Source organism: Coregonus clupeaformis, chromosome 24 (assembly GCF_020615455.1).
Source record: "Coregonus clupeaformis isolate EN_2021a chromosome 24, ASM2061545v1, whole genome shotgun sequence".
In the NCBI taxonomy this organism is placed as follows: domain Eukaryota; kingdom Metazoa; phylum Chordata; class Actinopteri; order Salmoniformes; family Salmonidae; genus Coregonus; species Coregonus clupeaformis.
Genome location: NC_059215.1, coordinates 55,005,770 through 55,022,988, shown reverse-complemented (window position 1 = coordinate 55,022,988; position 17,219 = coordinate 55,005,770). Strand labels below are relative to the sequence as shown.

Genomic DNA, 17,219 nt, shown 5'->3' with positions numbered 1-17,219 from the left:
TGTGGTGGGCCGGGCACATGCATGCTGACTCCTTGTGGTGGGCCGGGCACATGCATGCTGACTCCTTGTGGTGAGCCGGGCACATGCATGCTGACTCCTTGTGGTGGGCCGGGCACATGCATGCTGACTCCTTGTGGTGGGCCGGGCACATGCATGCTGACTCCTTGTGGTGGGCCGGGCACATGCATGCTGACTCCTTGTGGTGGGCCTGGCACATGCATGCTGACTCCTTGTGGTGGGCCGGGCACATGCATGCTGACTCCTTGTGGTGGGCCGGGCACATGCATGCTGACTTCGGTCTGCAGCTGTACGGTTAAGCAGGCAGTGTGGCTTGGCAGGGTCGTGTTTTGGAGGACGTATGGCTCTTGACCTTCGTCTGTACGGGAGTTGTAGCGATGGGACAAGACTGTAACTACCAATTGGATGTCACGAAAAAGGGGTAAAAATAATATTCTCTATTTCAGGGAAACCTCCTCCCGAGTCTTTCTACTATTATAATGTACTGTTTGTTATGTCCATAAAACACCCACTCATATCAGACTCATAAAACCCTACATACGAGGGTGTGGTTCAGTGTTAAAGAACACCCTATTCCCTTAGGGCTCTGGTCAAAAGTAGTGCACTATATAGGGAGACATTTGGGACACAGCCATATTCTATACATTCTCTATTGCCATATGTTTTATGACTAGGGTTGCAAAGGTAATTTACTAAAGTTACCGGAATCTTCTGTAATTTCGGTAGTTAACAGAAAATCTATGGCAATCTATCGTAACTTTGGTAATTTATACTTTAATAACTTTTTTTTAAATGTATTCATATATAGTATTCATATAGTATTTCTAGTGGATAGACCATATGGTTGAAGAGAAAATAGCCTAATGAATGAAAAAAGCATGCAATCAACAATGGCATTATTTTCAATTAGCTCTGCAACTCTTCAAACTATTGACTTTTTTCACAACTGCCACCAGTTTGACACCAAAACACTGACAACAAATACTGCACCAATTGACATAGTAAAATAAATAAAATATATATACACTGTACCAGTCAAAAGTTTGGACACACCTACTTATTCCAGGGTTTTTCTTTATTTTTACTATTTTCTACAATCACCCGACCTCAACCCAATTGAGATGGTTTGGGATGAGTTGGACCGCAGAGTAAAGGAAAAGCAGCCAACAAGTGCTCAGCATATGTGGGAACTCCTTCAAGACTGTTGGAAAAACATTCCAGGTGAAGCTGGTTGAGAGAATGCCAAGAGTGTGCAAAGCTGTCATCAAGGCAAAGGGTGGCTACTTTGAAGAATCTCAAATATAAAATATATTTTGATTTGTTTAACACTTTTTTTGGTTACTACATGATTCCATATGTGTTATTTCATTGGTTTGATGTCTTCGCTATTATTCTACAAAGTAGAAAATAGTAAAAATAAAGAAAAACCCTTGAATGAGTAGGTGTGTGTCACGCCCTGGCTCTGGGGACTCTTAAATGTTGAGCCAGGGTGTGGATTTTCATTGTTTAGTTTTCTATGTTTTTGTTCTAGAATGATCGTGTTGATCTATGTTGGCCAGGGTGGTTCCCAATCAGAGACAGCTGTAGCTCGTTGTCTCTGATTGGGGACAATACTTAGGCAGCCTGTTGGCACCAGTTAGTTTGTGGGATCTTGTTCCGTAAAGGTTTGTGTTGTTGTAACCTCAGGACTTCACGTATCGTTCGTTTTGTTGTTTTGTTCATGTGTTGTGTACTAAATAAAATGTACGCTTATCACGCTGCGCCTTGGTTCCACGAGTCATCAGTCAACGTGCGTGACAGAAGATCCCACCCAAAGAGGACCAAGCAGCGTGTCCAGGAACAGACAGCCTGGACTTGGGAGGAGATCCTGGACGGGAAGGGATCCTGGACTTGGGAAGAGATTCAGGCCGGAATGGATTGCTGTCCTTGGGAGGAGACTGTGGAGGCGCGCTACAGAGAGGAGCAGCGGCAACACAGAGGGTACCGGCCGAGGAGGAAGCCCGATAGACAGCCCCAAGATTTTTTTTTGGGGGGGGCTAAAAGGGTGGTTGACGGAGCCTAGAGTTAGAGCAGAGCCAACTCCCCGTACTCAGGCTAGGAAGCGTGAGACTGGGCAGGCTCCGTGTTATGCGGAGCCACGTACTGTGCCGCGAGTGTTCCGGCACAGTCCTGTACGTCCGGTGCTAGCACCACGCACGTGTCGTGCTAAGGTGGGCATGCAGCCAGGACGGGGTGTGCCGGCTCAACGCTCGTGGCCTCCAGTACGCCTCCTCGGTCCCGTATATCCTGTGCCAGTGCCACGTGCTGTAGCGCCAGTACGAGTGCACAGCCCTGTACGTCCTGTGCTGATGCCTCACACATATTGTGTGGAAATAGGCATTCAGCCAGGACGGGTTGTGTCAGCTCTCCGCTCCAGACCTCCAGTCCGCCTCCACAGTCCGGCCCGGCCCGTTCCTGTCCCTCGCACCAAGCCAGTGGTGCGCGTCGCCAGCCCGGTCCGGCCTGTTCCTGTCCCTCGCACCAAGCCAGTGGTGCACGTCGCCAGCCCGGTCCGGCCTGTTCCTGTCCCTCGCACCAAGCCAGTGGTACGCGTCGCCAGCCCGGTCCGGCCTGTTCCTGTTCCTCGCACCAAGCCAGTGGTGCGCGTCGCCAGCCCGGTCCGGCCTGTTCCTGCTCCCCGCACCAAGCCAGTGGTGCGCGTCGCCAACCCGGTCCGGCCTGCTCCTGCTCCCCGCACCAAGCCAGTGGTGCGCGTCGCCAGCCCGGTCCGGCCTGTTCCTGCTCCCCGCGCCAGGCCAGTGGTGCGTGTGTCCAGTCCGGCACGGCCCGTGCCTGTTCCACCGGTGCCTGGTCCGGCACCGGTCAGCTGCTCCACTCCGGAGTCAGAGCAATCCGCTCCACCGGGGTCCGGTCCAACTCCAGTCAGCGGATCCACTCCGGAGCCAGAGCAATCCGCTCCACCGGTGTCCAGTCCAGCTCCGGCCAGCAGCTCCAGTCCGGAGCCGGTAAGGTTTGGTCCACCGTCGTCGGGTCCAGCTCCAGTCAGCGGGACCAGACCAGGGGCGCAACGGGGAGGTGGAGAAAAGGTGGTGGTCACGCCCGGAGCCGGATCCGCCTCCGAGGCAGAATGCCCACCCGGCCCCTACCCTCTTGTGTTTGTGTGGCGCGGTCGCAGTCCGCGCCTTTGGGGGTACTGTCACGCCCTGGCTCTGGGGACTCTTAAATGTTGAGCCAGGGTGTGGATTTTCATTGTTTAGTTTTCTATGTTTTTGTTCTAGATCGTGTTGATCTATGTGGGCCAGGGTGGTTCCCAATCAGAGACAGCTGTAGCTCGTTGTCTCTGATTGGGGACCATACTTAGGCAGCCTGTTGGCACCAGTTAGTTTGTGGGATCTTGTTCCGTAAAGGTTTGTTTTGTTGTAACCTCAGGACTTCACATATCGTTCGTTTTGTTGTTTTGTTCGTGTGTTGTGTACTAAATAAAATGTACGCTTATCATGCTGCGCCTTGGTTCCACGAGTCATCAGTCAACGTGCGTGACAGTGTGTCTAAACTTTTGACTGGTACTGTATATTATATAAAGGATATTTCATACTGAAACCCTCATATTAAATACCAATAATTTTCACTAAATTGATGATTCATATTTAGGTTAATGTTTTACAACTTTGTCATTCTATTTTTTAAGGTTTTTAATCATCTTCTTTCATATATTATATATGTAATAAGGCCACACAGAGGGCCAGAGATTATTACATAAAATCTGTGATAATCTGAAGTACCCAAAAGGGACACTAGATGTCTTGTGATAGATTACCTAAAATCGTTGAAAGAAAAACATTCTGGTAGTTTACTGGTAAACTTCTAAAGTTTGCAGTAATATACCCTCCCTTTGCCACCTTATTTATAACGCCTGTTGGCTTTTTATGTTCAGTGTTTTCAGTCTTTTTTCAATTACCTTTGCCAGTGTGAACTACATTCTCTAGAGGTCAATGGCACTTGTTGGTTGGTTTCTGATTTGACTCTGAATGAAAAAGAAAGACCCAGTCTCAAGGATACATTTACATGATGTAACATAGGTAGGTCAATGGGAAAATGAGGGCAGGGAATGAAAGGGGGGGAGGGAATTTGGGAGGAGGAAGTAGAAATGGAGGGAAGGATAGAGAGGAGGGACAATAAGAGAGACAGAGAGAGAGACAGAGAGAGATGGAAGTAGAAGGGAGAGACAGAGAGAGAGAGAGACAGAGCGAGAGATGGAAATAGGAGGGAGAGACAGAGAGAGAGACACAGAGAGAGATGGAAGTAGGAGGGAGAGACAGAGAGAGAGACAGAGAGAGATGGAAGTAGGAGGGAGAGAGAGAGAGAGACACAGAGAGAGATGGAAGTAGGAGGGAGAGACAGAGAGAGAGACAGAGAGAGAGATGGAAGTAGGAGGGAGAGACAGAGAGAGACAGAGAGAGAGATGGAAGTAGGAGGGAGAGACAGAGAGAGAGACACAGAGAGAGATGGAAGTAGGAGGGAGAGACAGAGAGAGAGAGACAGAGAGAGATGGAAGTAGGAGGGAGAGAGAGAGAGAGACACAGAGAGAGATGGAAGTAGGAGGGAGAGACAGAGAGAGAGAGACAGAGAGATGGAAGTAGGAGGGAGAGACAGAGAGAGAGAGAGACAGAGAGAGAGATGGAAGTAGGAGGGAGAGACAGAGAGTCAGAGACAGAGATGGAAGTAGAAGGGAGAGACAGAGAGAGAGACAGAGAGAGAGATGGAAGTAGGAGGGAGAGACAGAGAGAGAGAGACAGAGAGATGGAAGTAGGAGGGAGAGACAGAGAGAGAGAGAGACAGAGAGAGAGATGGAAGTAGGAGGGAGAGACAGAGAGTCAGAGACAGAGATGGAAGTAGAAGGGAGAGACAGAGAGAGAGACAGAGACAGAGATGGAAATAGGAGGGAGAGACAGAGAGAGAGAGACAGAGAGAGAGATGAAGTAGGAGGGAGAGAGAGAGAGAGAGACAGAGACAGAGAGAGAAATGGAAGTAGAAGGGAGAGACAGAGAGAGAGAGACAGAGAGAGAGATGGAAATAGGAGGGAGAGACAGAGAGAGAGAGACAGAGAGAGAGATGGAAGTAGGAGGGAGAGATAGAGAGAGACAGAGAGAGAAAGGGAAGTAGGAGGGAGAGATAGAGAGAGACAGAGAGAGAGATGGAAGTAGGAGGGAAAGACAGAGAGAGACAGAGAGAGAGATGGAAGTAGGAGGGAGAGACAGAGAAAGAGACACAGAGAGAGATAGAAGTAGGAGGGAGAGATAGAGAGAGACAGAGAGAGAGATGGAAATAGGAGGGAGAGACAGAGAGAGAGACAGAGAGAGAGATGGAAGTAGGAGGGAGAGACAGAGAGAGAGACAGAGAGAGAGATGGAAGTAGTAGGGAGAGACAGAGAGAGAGAGACACAGAGAGAGATGGAAGTAGGAGGGAGAGACAGAGAGAGAGACAGAGACAGAGATGAAGTAGGAGGGAGAGACCGAGAGAGAGACAGAGAGAGAGAGATGGAAATAGAAGGGAGAGACAGAGAGAGAGACAGAGAGAGAGATGGAAATAGGAGGGAGAGACAGAGAGAGAGAGACAGAGAGAGAGATGGAAGTAGGAGGGAGAGATAGAGAGAGACAGAGAGAGAAAGGGAAGTAGGAGGGAGAGACAGAGAGAGAGACACAGAGAGAGATGGAAGTAGGAGGGAGAGACAGAGAGAGAGACAGAGAGAGAGATGGAAGTAGGAGGGAGATACAGAGAGAGAGACAGAGAGAGAGATAGAAGTAGGAGGGAGAGACAGAGAGAGAGACAGAGACAGTGATGAAGTAGGAGGGAGAGACCGAGAGAGAGAGACAGAGAGAGAGATAGAAATAGGAGGGCGAGACAGAGAGAGAGAGACAGAGAGAGAGATCGAAGTAGGAGGGAGAGATAGAGAGAGACAGAGAGAGAGATGGAAGTAGGAGGGAGAGAAAGAGAGAGAGACACAGAGAGAGATGGAAGTAGGAGGGAGAGACAGAGAGAGAGACAGAGAGAGATGGAAGTAGGAGGGAGATACAGAGAGAGAGAGACAGAGAGAGAGATGGAAGTAGAAGGGAGAGACAGAGAGAGAGACAGAGAGAGATGGAAGTAGGAGGGAGAGAGAGAGAGAGACAGAGAGAGAGCGAGAGATGGAAGCAGGAGGGAGAGACAGTGAGAGAGACACAGAGAGAGATGGAAGTAGGAGGGAGAGACAGAGAGAGAGACACAGAGAGAGATGGAAGTAGGAGGGAAAGAGAGAGAGAGACAGAGAGAGAGATGGAAGTAGGAGGGAGAGACAGAGAGAGAGAGACAGAGAGAGAGATGAAAGTAGGAGGGAGAGACAGAGAGAGAGAGACACAGAGAGAGATGGAAGTAGAAGGGAGAGACAGAGAGAGAGACAGAGACAGAGATGGAAGTAGGAGGGAGAGACAGAGAGAGACAGAGAGAGAGAATGAAGTAGGAGGCAGAGACAGAGAGAGAGATGGAAGTAGAGGGGAGAGACAGAGAGAGAGACAGAGAGAGATGGAAGTAGGATGGAAAGACAGAGAGAGAGAGAGAGAGAGAGATGGAAGTAGGAGGGGGAGACAGAGAGAGAGAGACAGAGAGAGATGGAAGTAGGAGGGAGAGACAGAGAGAGAGACAGAGAGAGAGATGGAAGTAGGAGGGTGAGACAGAGAGAGAGAGAGGGAGAAACAGAGGGATCGAGAGATATAGGGACCAATGAGCAAAGGTCACGGACAGGGAGGGAGACCGAGAGCTAGGCAGACAGGCAGTTGTGTGTATTCATTGATGGCAGGCTTCCCCAAAAATGTTACCAAAATAATAATAATAATTTATCTTTCGTCTCTCTGTGTTTCATAATTTTCCTTCAATTTGCAAGAGGCTTAATGTGTCTCACCAGAAAAAGCATCAGAGTGAGTGAAACAGCGCCCCTCTGTCTCTGTATGTGTAGCCCATCTATCTGATGCTGTCTGGTCAAAAAGAGTATGATATTGTTGCCGCCCGTAGCATTGAATGCAAGGGAAGCCAACGAGCATTTGGCCTCCCTTGATAAAAAAAAGATACAATAATAGCCAATCCAGCGTTGAGCTAAATTGAGTGAGCACAACTGTGAATGGTCCTGGTGCACCAAAATAAAAGTGTCAAGGGAAGCCAGTTTGGATTTGGCTTCACACCAATCACATCACATCAAGCCAAACATCATTAACAGAAAAAAACTTGAATTGTTGCATCTTGTTGTGTTGGTGTCCTCCGGTGATTATGTTGAAATGTTGAAGTTGAAATGGTGCTGGAATAGTGGAGGCAGCTCCTGTTTTCTTTGCGACTTGCGGTAACTCTCTGGTGTTCTAAATCAATAGTTGTTTAGTAGTCCGAAAATGTCAGAAACATTAACTTGCTTGACCATGCTGTAGGTCATGTAACTGTTTGTTACATGCAATATACTTTGTGGACTCCACCAGACAGATGTTGCTCTCCGGTTATGTGATGAAACAAAGGTGTGGTTGAATTTACTTTGCCACTGTGTCTTCTTATTGTCTCGGCCTTAGGCCTATATATCACAGTAGCAAGGCATATGAATTAACAGGTTATAGAGCAAACAACCCAATTATCAGAACACATAGCTTGTAATATGGCTTTTTCATCCCTGGCTTGGCTTCCCCAGTGATTTTACCCACGCACTGCTACTGCAGACAGGAAAGAGGAAAGAGGGATGAGAGAGAGAGAGAGAGAGAGAGAGAGAGAGAGAGAGAGAGAGAGAGAGAGAGAGAGAGAGAGAGAGAGAGAGAGAGAGTGTAATGATAGAATCCCCAGTGACAGAGGTAATAAGCCAGTTTTTCAGCTGCAGGCTCTAACTGCTCCATTATTGGAAGAAGAATGGTCAGGTTACACTCGTTTTTTAACGGTTACACTTGTATTTTATTTTTATATTTCCTCCTCTCTTTTAAACTATTTTTAAATCCCCCTTTCTTTGATCTGACAACACTATTCCCGTTTTAGAGACAGGCGTACTTCTCTTCCTCCTAATTCCTGTAGGTATCACCTCCTCCAAGATGGAGAAAACAAGACTACATTTAGACTCACTGACGTGAAGGAGACACACTAATGCCAGATTTATTAAGGTGAAGTGGGATGCTGAGGGTTTGTATTGTGTGCTGTGTTTGCAGTAATCTTTTCTCATAATGAAAGTGTTTACTATGGGGCTTTGGCAACAACTTGTAGCTGTTACTGCACTTCCACAAACAGACAGAGAGCGAGAGAGACAGACACAGACAGACAGATAGAGAGACAGCGAGATAGACAGAGAGAGAGAGAGAGAGAAAGAGCGAGAGTCTGTCTGTCTGGCTCTCTCACTGTACCTGACAGTAAATCTCAGTAAGACAAAATTAATGGTGTTCCAAAAAAGGTCCAGTTGCCAGGACCACAAATACAAATTCCATCTAGACACCGTTGCACTAGAGCACACAAAAAACTATACATACCTCGGCCTAAACATCAGCGCCACAGGTAACTTCCACAAAGCTGTGAACGATCTGAGAGACAAGGCAAGAAGGGCCTTCTATGCCATCAAAAGGAACATAAAATTTGACATACCAATTAGGATCTGGCTAAAAATACTTGAATCAGTTATAGAACCCATTGCCCTTTATGGTTGTGAGGTCTGGGGTCCGCTCACCAACCAAGAATTCAGAATTCTGCAAAAATATCCTCTGTGTACAACGAAAACACCAAATATGTCACGATCGTCATAATAAGCGGACCAAGGCGCAGCGTGATAAGCGTACATTCTTTTAATGAGTACACACACGAACAAAACAATAAACGATACGTGACGTCCTAGGGTTAAACACAAACCTTACGGATCAAGATCCCACAATTACAAAAGTGCCAACAGGCTGCCTAAGTATGGTTCCCAATCAGAGACAACGAGAATCAGCTGCCTCTGATTGGGAACCACCCTGGCCAACATAGAAATACAACGATCTAGAACAGAAACCTAGAAAACTAAACATAGAAACTAACACCCTGACTCAACATTAAAGAGTCCCCAGAGCCAGGGCGTGACAAAATAATGCATGCAGAGCAGAATTAGGCCGATACCCGCTAATTATCAAAATCCAGAAAAGAGCCGTTAAATTCTATAACCACTTAAAAGGAAGCAATTTCCAAACCTTCCATAACAAAGCCATCACCTACAGAGAGATAAACTTGGAGAAGAGTCCCCTAAGCAAGCTGGTCCTGGGGCTCTGTTCTCAAACACAAACAGACCCCACAGAGTCCGAGGACAACAACAACAACACAACTAGACCCAACAAAATCATGAGAAAACAAAAAGAGAATTACTTGACACATTGGAAAGAATTAACAAAAAAAGAGAGCAAACTAGAATGTTATTTGGCCCTAAACAGAGAGTACAGTCGTGGTCAAAAGTTTTGAGAATGACACAAGTATTGGTCGTCACAAAGTTCGCTGCTTCAGTGTTATGAGATATTTTTGTCAGATGTTACTATGGTAAACTGAAGTATAATTACAAGCATTCCATAAGTGTCAAAGGCTTTTATTGACAATTACATTACGTTTATGCAAAGAGTCAATATTTGCAGTGTTGACCCTTCTTTTTCAAGACCTCTGCAATCCGTCCTGGCATGCTGTCAATTAACTTCTGGGCCACATCCTGACTGATGGCAGCCCATTCTTGCAAAATTAATGCTTGGAGTTGGTCAGAATTTGTGTGTTTTTGTTTGTCCACCCGCCTCTTGAGGATTGAGTTTCCTGGCCATGGACCCAAAATGTCGATGTTTTGTACCCCGAGCCACTTAGTTATCACTTTTGCCTTATGGCAAGGTGCTCCATCATGCTGGAAAAGGCATTGGTCGTCACCAAACTGTTCTTGGATGGTTGGGAGAAGTTGCTCTCGGAGGATGTGTTGGTACCATTCTTTATTCATGGCTGTGTTCTTAGGCAAAATTGTGAGTGAGCCCACTCCCTTGGCTGAGAAGCAATCCCACACATGAATGGTCTCAGGATGCTTTACTATTGGCATGACACAGGACTGATGGTAGCGCTCACCTTGTCTTCTCCGGACAAGGTGTTTTCCGGATGCCCCAAAAAATCGGAAAGGGAATTCATCAGAGAAAATGACTTTACCCCAGTCCTCAGCAGTCCAATGCCTGTACATTTTGCAGAATATCAGTCTGTCCCTGATTTTTTTTCCTGGAGAGAAGTGGCTTCTTTGCTGCCCTTCTTGACACCAGGCCATCCTCCAAAAGTTTTCGCCTCACTGTGCGTGCAGATGCACTCACACCTGCCTACTGCCATTCCTGAGCAAGCTCTGCACTGGTGGTGCCCCGATCCCACAGCTGAATCAACTTTAGGAGATGGTCCTGGTGCTTGCTGGACTTTCTTGGGTGCCCTGACGCCTTCTTCACAACAATTGAACCTCTCTCCTTGAAGTTGTTGATGATCTGATAAATGGTTGATTTAGGTGCAATCTTACTAGCAGCAATATCCTTGCCTGTGAAGCCCTTTTTGTGCAAAGCAATGATGATGGCACGTGTTTCCTTGCAGGTAACCATGGTTAACAGAGGAAGAACAATGTTTTCAAGCACCACCCTCCTTTTAAAGCTTCCAGTCTGTTATTCTAACTCAATCAGCATGACAGAGTGATCTCCAGCCTTGTCCTCGTCAACAATCTCACCTGTGTTAACGAGAGAATCACTGACATGATGGCAGCTGGTCCTTTTGTGGCAGGGCTGAAATGCAGTGGAAATGTTTTGGGGGGATTAAGTTCATTTTCATGGCAAAGAGGGACTTTGCAATTAATTGTAATTCATCTGATCACTCTTCATGACATTCTGGAGTATATGCAAATTGCCATCATCAAAACTGCGGCAGCAGACTTCTCTAAACTTTTGACCACAACTGTACACAGTGGCAGAATACCTGACCACTGTGACTGACCCAAACTTAAGGAAAGCTTTGACTATGTACAGACTCAGTGAGCATAGCCTTGCTATTGAGAAAGGCCGCCATAGGCAGACCTGGCTCTCAAGAGAAGACAGGCTATGTGCACACTGCCCACAAAATGAGGTGGAAACTGAGCTGCACTTCCTAACCTCCTGCCAAATGTATGACCATATTAGAGACACATATTTCCCTCAGATTACAGAGATCCACAAAGAATTAGAAAACAAACCCAATTTTGATAAACTCCCTTATCTACTGGGTGAAAAGCCACAGTGTGCCATCACAGCAGCAAGATTTGTGACCTGTTGCCACAAGAAAAGGGCAACCAGTGAAGAACAAACACCATTGTAAAGACAACCCATATTTATGTTGAGTCATTTTCCCATTTGTACTTTAACTATTTGCACATTGTTACAACACTGTATATAGACATAATATGACATTTGAAATGTCTTTATTATTTTGGAACTTCTGAGTGTAATGTTTACTGTTAATATTTATTGTTTATTTCACTTTTGTTTACTATCTACTTCACTTGCTTTGGCAATGTTAACATATGTTTACCATGTCAATAAAAGCCCTTAAATGAAAAAATGAATTGAATTGAGAGAGACAGACATATAGACAGACAGAGAGACAGACAGAGAGACAGACATAGAGACAGACAGAGAGACAGACAGAGAGACAGACATAGAGACAGACAGAGAGACAGACAGAGAGACAGACATAGAGACAGACAGAGAGACAGACATAGAGACAGACAGACAGACATAGAGACAGACAGAGAGAGACAGACAGAGAGACAGACAGACAGACAGACATCAATACAGTTAAAAGCAAAAGGAAGTAAAACACTTACATTCATTTATTTGGTCTGTTAGTCCAGAGAGGCAAAGCAGCAAGAGAGCAAGGGAGAACAAGAGAGAAAGTATGTTACAGTCAACACAGTCTGGTAGGAAATGACAGACAGACAGACAGACAGTGTCTACCATTTACACAGTACACTGTAGCCAACATCGGTACTTGCCCTCACTTGCCCAACAAATTCCCCAAATCAGGTTGGGATCATTGTTCATTGAGAAACAATGACCACCCATGGGCTATAAAGACAGTCTTCTACCTATTTCAATAGACAATGATTTTTAACCCCTCGTCGTCTCCCTGAGATGAATTCAGATGTGGGTGGTATATTGATTGAAGGGACTGTCTCGGTGACTCTCATTGACATTAGAGAGGCTCGTTAATTCAACAGGAGACACCTTGACCCTTACAATCGTCAAAATCTGGTCCTCCACCTCTTCCTCTTCCTCCTCCTCCTCCTCCTCCTACTGCTGCAACTATTCAACCTGTCTCTTCCTCCTCCTCTTCCTCCTCCTGTTGCAACTATTCAACCTGCCTCTCCCCTCCTCCTCCTCTTCCTCTTCCTCCTCTCCCTCCTCCTCCCTCTACTGCTGCAATTATTCAATCTGCCTCTCCTCCTCCTGCTCCTCCCCCTTCTCTTTTCCCTCCTCCTCCTCCACCTCCTCCTCCTCCTCCTCCTCCTCATCCTCCTCCTTCTCTTTTCCCTCCTCCACCTCCTCCTCCTCTTTTCCCTCCTCCTCCTCCTCCTCCTTCTCTTTTCCCTCCTCCACCTCCCCTCCTCCTCCTCCTCCTCCTTCTCTTTTCCCTCCTCCTCCTCCTCCTCCTCCTCTTTTCCCTCCTCCACCTCCTCCTCCTTCCTCCACCTCCTCCTCCTCCTCCTCTACCTCCTCTTTTCCATCCTCCACCTCCTCCTCCTTCTCTTTTCCCTCCTCCTCCTCCACCTCTTCTTCCTCCTCCTCTTTTCCCTCCTCCACCTGCTCCTTCTCTTTTCCCCCCTCCTCCACCTCATCCTCCTCTACATCCTCCTCCTCCTCCTCCTCCTCCTCCTCCTCCACCTCTTCTTCCTCCTCCTCCTCCTCCACCTCCTCCTCCTTCTCTTTATCCTCCTCCTCCTCCTCCTCCACCTCCTCCTCCTCCTCCTCCTCCTCCTCCACCTCCTCCTCCTCCTCCTCCTCCTCCTCCACCTCCTCCTCCACATCCTCCTCCACATCCTCCTCCTCAAATCCCTCCTCCACCTCCTCCTCCTCCTCTTTCCCTCCTCCACCTCCACCTCCTCCTCCTCCTTCTTTTTTCCTCCTCCTCCTCCTCCTCCTCTTTCCCTCCTCCACCTCCACCTCCTCCTCCTCCTTTCCCTCCTCCACCTCCTCCTTCTCTTTTCCCTCCTCCACCTCCTCCTCCTCTTCCTCCTCTCCCTCCTCTTTTCCCTCCTCCTCCACCTCCTCCTCCTCCTCTTTTCCTTCCTCCACCTCCACCTCCTCCTCCTTCTCTTTTCCCTCCTCACCTCCTCCTCCACCTCCTCCTTCTCTTTTCCCTCCTCCACCTCCTCCACCTTCTCTTTTCCCTCCTCCACCTCCTCCTCCTCCTTCTCTTTTCCCTCCTCCACCTTCTCCTCCTCCTCCTCCTCCTCCTCCTCCTCTCTTACTGACACCTTAGTTCTCAGGGAGGAGCTTTACTGCTTTTCATTACTGTCAGACTGTGTGTGTGTGTGTGTGTGTGTGTGTGTGTGTGTGTGTGTGTGTGTGTGTGTGTGTGTGTGTGTGTGTGTGTGTGTGGGGGACTGAGAGATGTGTAAAGAGTGGGTGCAGGTCTGTGTGAGTCATTGATACTTTACTTAGATGAATAACAGAACAACAATAGCAGCCGCAGCAACAAACACAATTCTTCCTCTAACTCCCTTTGTGTCCCAAATGCCACTCAATGCACTATACAGTGCACTATAAATGGAATAGGGTGCCATTTGGGACACATTCATAATCCTCTAACTCTGTTATTAAAGCAAAGCTGTAGAAAACTCAGCAACCTTGAAGTTTAAGAATCAATTTCCCCGCAGGCCCATAAAATCAGTGTGTGTGTGTGTGTGCCTGCTCCTTGTGTTGTATAACTCAATTCCCTGTTGAATTACCCTGGCCCTCCAATCACAATCTGATCTGCACCAAGGAAACCAGATCAATAGAATGACTAATGAATGAGTTGAGGTAATCAATTACAAAGTAATTAGACACACTATGCACATAACCACAGATTGAATATAACCACAGACTGAATGCCCCAAAAACTCAGTGACCCTCCCTGTCCTCGTGGTTTAACACAATAGGTTGTTTTCAATAAAACGTCACAATACGTTCGATTTGCCTGCTGGGGGGCAAGGAGAGCCCCAGCTCCACTAAAACCATTGACAACTACGTGCAGTCTTCAAGGAATTGTTAAATAAATGTTCTAACTATTTCGTTTTAATATCATCACCTATTGAGCATAGTCAGGACTACATCCCTACTGCCTCTGATCTGGCAGACTCACTAAACAGAAATACTTCGTTTGTAAATGACTTCTGAGTGTTGGAGCGTGCCCCTGGCTATACGTACATATTTTTTTTTAAACAAGAAAATGGTGCCATCTGGTTTGCTTAATATAAGGAATGTGAAATTATTGATACTTTTACTTTTGATACTTAAGTATTTTAGCAATTACATTTACTTTTGATACTTAAGTATATTTAAAACCAAATACTTTTAGACTTTTACTCAAGTAGTATTTTACTGGGATACTTTCACTTTTACTTGAGTCCTTTTCTATTAAGGTATGTTTACTTTTACTCAAGTATGACAATTGGGTACTTTTTCCACCACTGGTAACATCAATGATCATGGAATTTCAGAAACATGAAGGTACCTATCCATTTGGCATGTAGCTAGCTAAGCAAACAACATAATTTAGCTTGCTTCATCAGAGATTAGGCTTTTGGAAAGAGCTTGACATCGGCAAGTCCTCGTCCTGGTAAAGTTGTCAGTCATCACCACAATAGATGGCAAGCAAATCAAACAATATTTGGATATAGTCATCTAGTTTATCCCCTTAAAGTTAGCTTGTTAACTAGCCATATTGACATTATCTGTTATTAAGCTAGCTAGACAATTTGACGTGGTCCATCAATCAATGTAGCCTATATCATGTCTGCCAGCAGCAATCGCAATTAAACACTTTTAAAAGCAATGTTGAAAAGGGGATCATGTTAGCTCACTTCGATAGGTAGGCAGACCTACATTGGTTGGAGAATAAAGTACATTAGGTCTACTTACCAATACAGTGCAGAAAGTATTCACACACCTTGACTTTTCCCACATTTTGTTGTGTTATAGCCTTAATTTTAAATGGATTAAATTCAGATTTTGTGTCACTGGCCTACACACAATACCCCATAATGTCAAAGTGGAATTATGTTTTTGGCAATGTTTACAAATGAATTAAAAATGAAAAGCTGAAATGTTTTGAGTCAATGAGTATTCCACCCCTTTGCTATGGCAAGCCTAAATAAGTTAAGGAGTAAACATGTTCTTAACAAGTCACATAATAAATTGCATGGACTCACTCTGTGTGCAATAATAGTGTTTAACATGATTTTTGAATGACTACCTCATCTCTGTACCCCACAAATACAATTATCTGTAAGGTCCCTTAGTTGAGCAGTGCATTTCAAGCACAGATTCGACCACAAAGACCAGGGAGGTTTCCCATTGCCTCGCAAAGAAGGGCACCTATTGGTAGATGGGTAAACATTTAAAAAGCAGACATTGAATATCCCTTTGAGCCTGGTAAAATGATTAATTACACTTTGGATGGCGTATTAATACACCCAGTCACTACAAAGATACAGGCATCCATCCTAACTCAGTTGCCGGAGAGGAAGGAACCGCTCAGGGATTTCACCATGTGGCCAATGGTGACTTTAAAACAGTTGCTGGACCCCAGGAAGAGTAGCTGCTGCCTTGGCAGTAGCTGATGGGGATCCATAATAAATACAAATACAGTTTAATGGCTGTGATAGTAGAAAACTAAGGATAGATCAACAACATTGTACTTACTCCACAATACTAACTTAAATGACAGCGTGAAAAGAACTAAGCTTGTAAAGAATAAAAATATTCAAAAAACATGCCTCCCGTTTGCAAAGTAAAACTGCAAAAAAAATTGGTAAATAAATTCACTTTATGTCCTGAATACAAAACGTTATGTTTGGAGCAAATCCAACAGAACACATCACTGAGTAGCACTCTTCATATTTTAAAGCATGGTGGTGGCTGCATTATGTTATGGGTATGCTTGTCATCGGCAAAGACTAGGGAGTTTTTTAGGATAAAAAGAAACGGAATTGAGCTAAGCACAGGCAAACTCCTAAAGGAAAACCTGGTTCAGTCTGCTTTCCAACAGATACTGGGAGACAAATTCATATTTCAGCAGGACAATAACCTAAAACACAAGGCCAAATATATGCTGGAGTTGCTTACCAGGACGACATTGAATGTTCCTAAGTGGCCTAGTTACAATTTTGACTTCAATCGGCTTGAAGATCTATGGCAAGACTTGAAAATAGCTGTGTAGAAATAATCAACAACCAACTTGACAGAGCTTGAATAATTTTTTTAAGAATAATGTGCAAATATTGTACAATCCAGGTGTGCAAAGCTCTCAGAAACTTACCCAGAAAGACTCACTGCTGTAATCACTGCCAAAGGTGATTCTAACATGTATTGACTCAGCGGTGTTAATACTTATGCACACTATAAATACAACAGTATGTGGACACCCCTGCAAATTAATGGATTTGGCTATTTCAGCAACACCCATTGTTGACAGGTGTATAAAATTGAGCGCACAGACATGCAATCTCCATAGACAAACATTGGCAGTAGAATGGCCTTACTGAAGAGCTCAGTGACTTTCAACGTGGCACCGTCATAGGATGCCACCTTTGTAACAAGTCAGTTCGTAAAATATCTGCCCTGCTAGAGCTGCCCCGGTCAACTGTAAGAGCTGATATTGTGAAGTGGAAATGTCTAGGAGCAACAACGACTCAGCCGCGACGTGGTAGGCCACACAAGTACACAGAATGGGACCGCCGAGTACTGAAGCGTGTAGCGCGTAAAAATGGTCTTTCCTCGTTTGCAACACCCACTACCGAGTTCCAAACTGCCTCTTGAAGCAACATCAGCACAAGAACTGTTCATCTGGAGCTTCATGAAATGGGTTTCCATGGCCGAGTAGCCACACACAAGCCTAAGAGCACCATGCGCAATGCCAAGAGTCGGCTGGAGTGGTGTGATGCTCGCCGCCATTGGACTCTG

General features: G+C 45.8%; 1 protein-coding gene across 5 annotated transcripts in view; it reads right to left on the bottom strand.

Annotated features, from left to right (window-relative positions):
* The window catches only part of l1cama (L1 cell adhesion molecule, paralog a), a 127,617-nt gene that overhangs the window by 32,705 nt on the left and 77,693 nt on the right, over positions 1-17,219 (bottom strand). For all 5 annotated transcript variants that reach the window (XM_041845503.2, XM_041845506.2, XM_041845505.2 and 2 more), the window contains exon 3: positions 11,879-11,893. In XM_041845503.2, the coding sequence (XP_041701437.2) occupies positions 11,879-11,893 (15 nt within the window). The remainder of the gene's footprint in view (positions 1-11,878; positions 11,894-17,219) is intronic.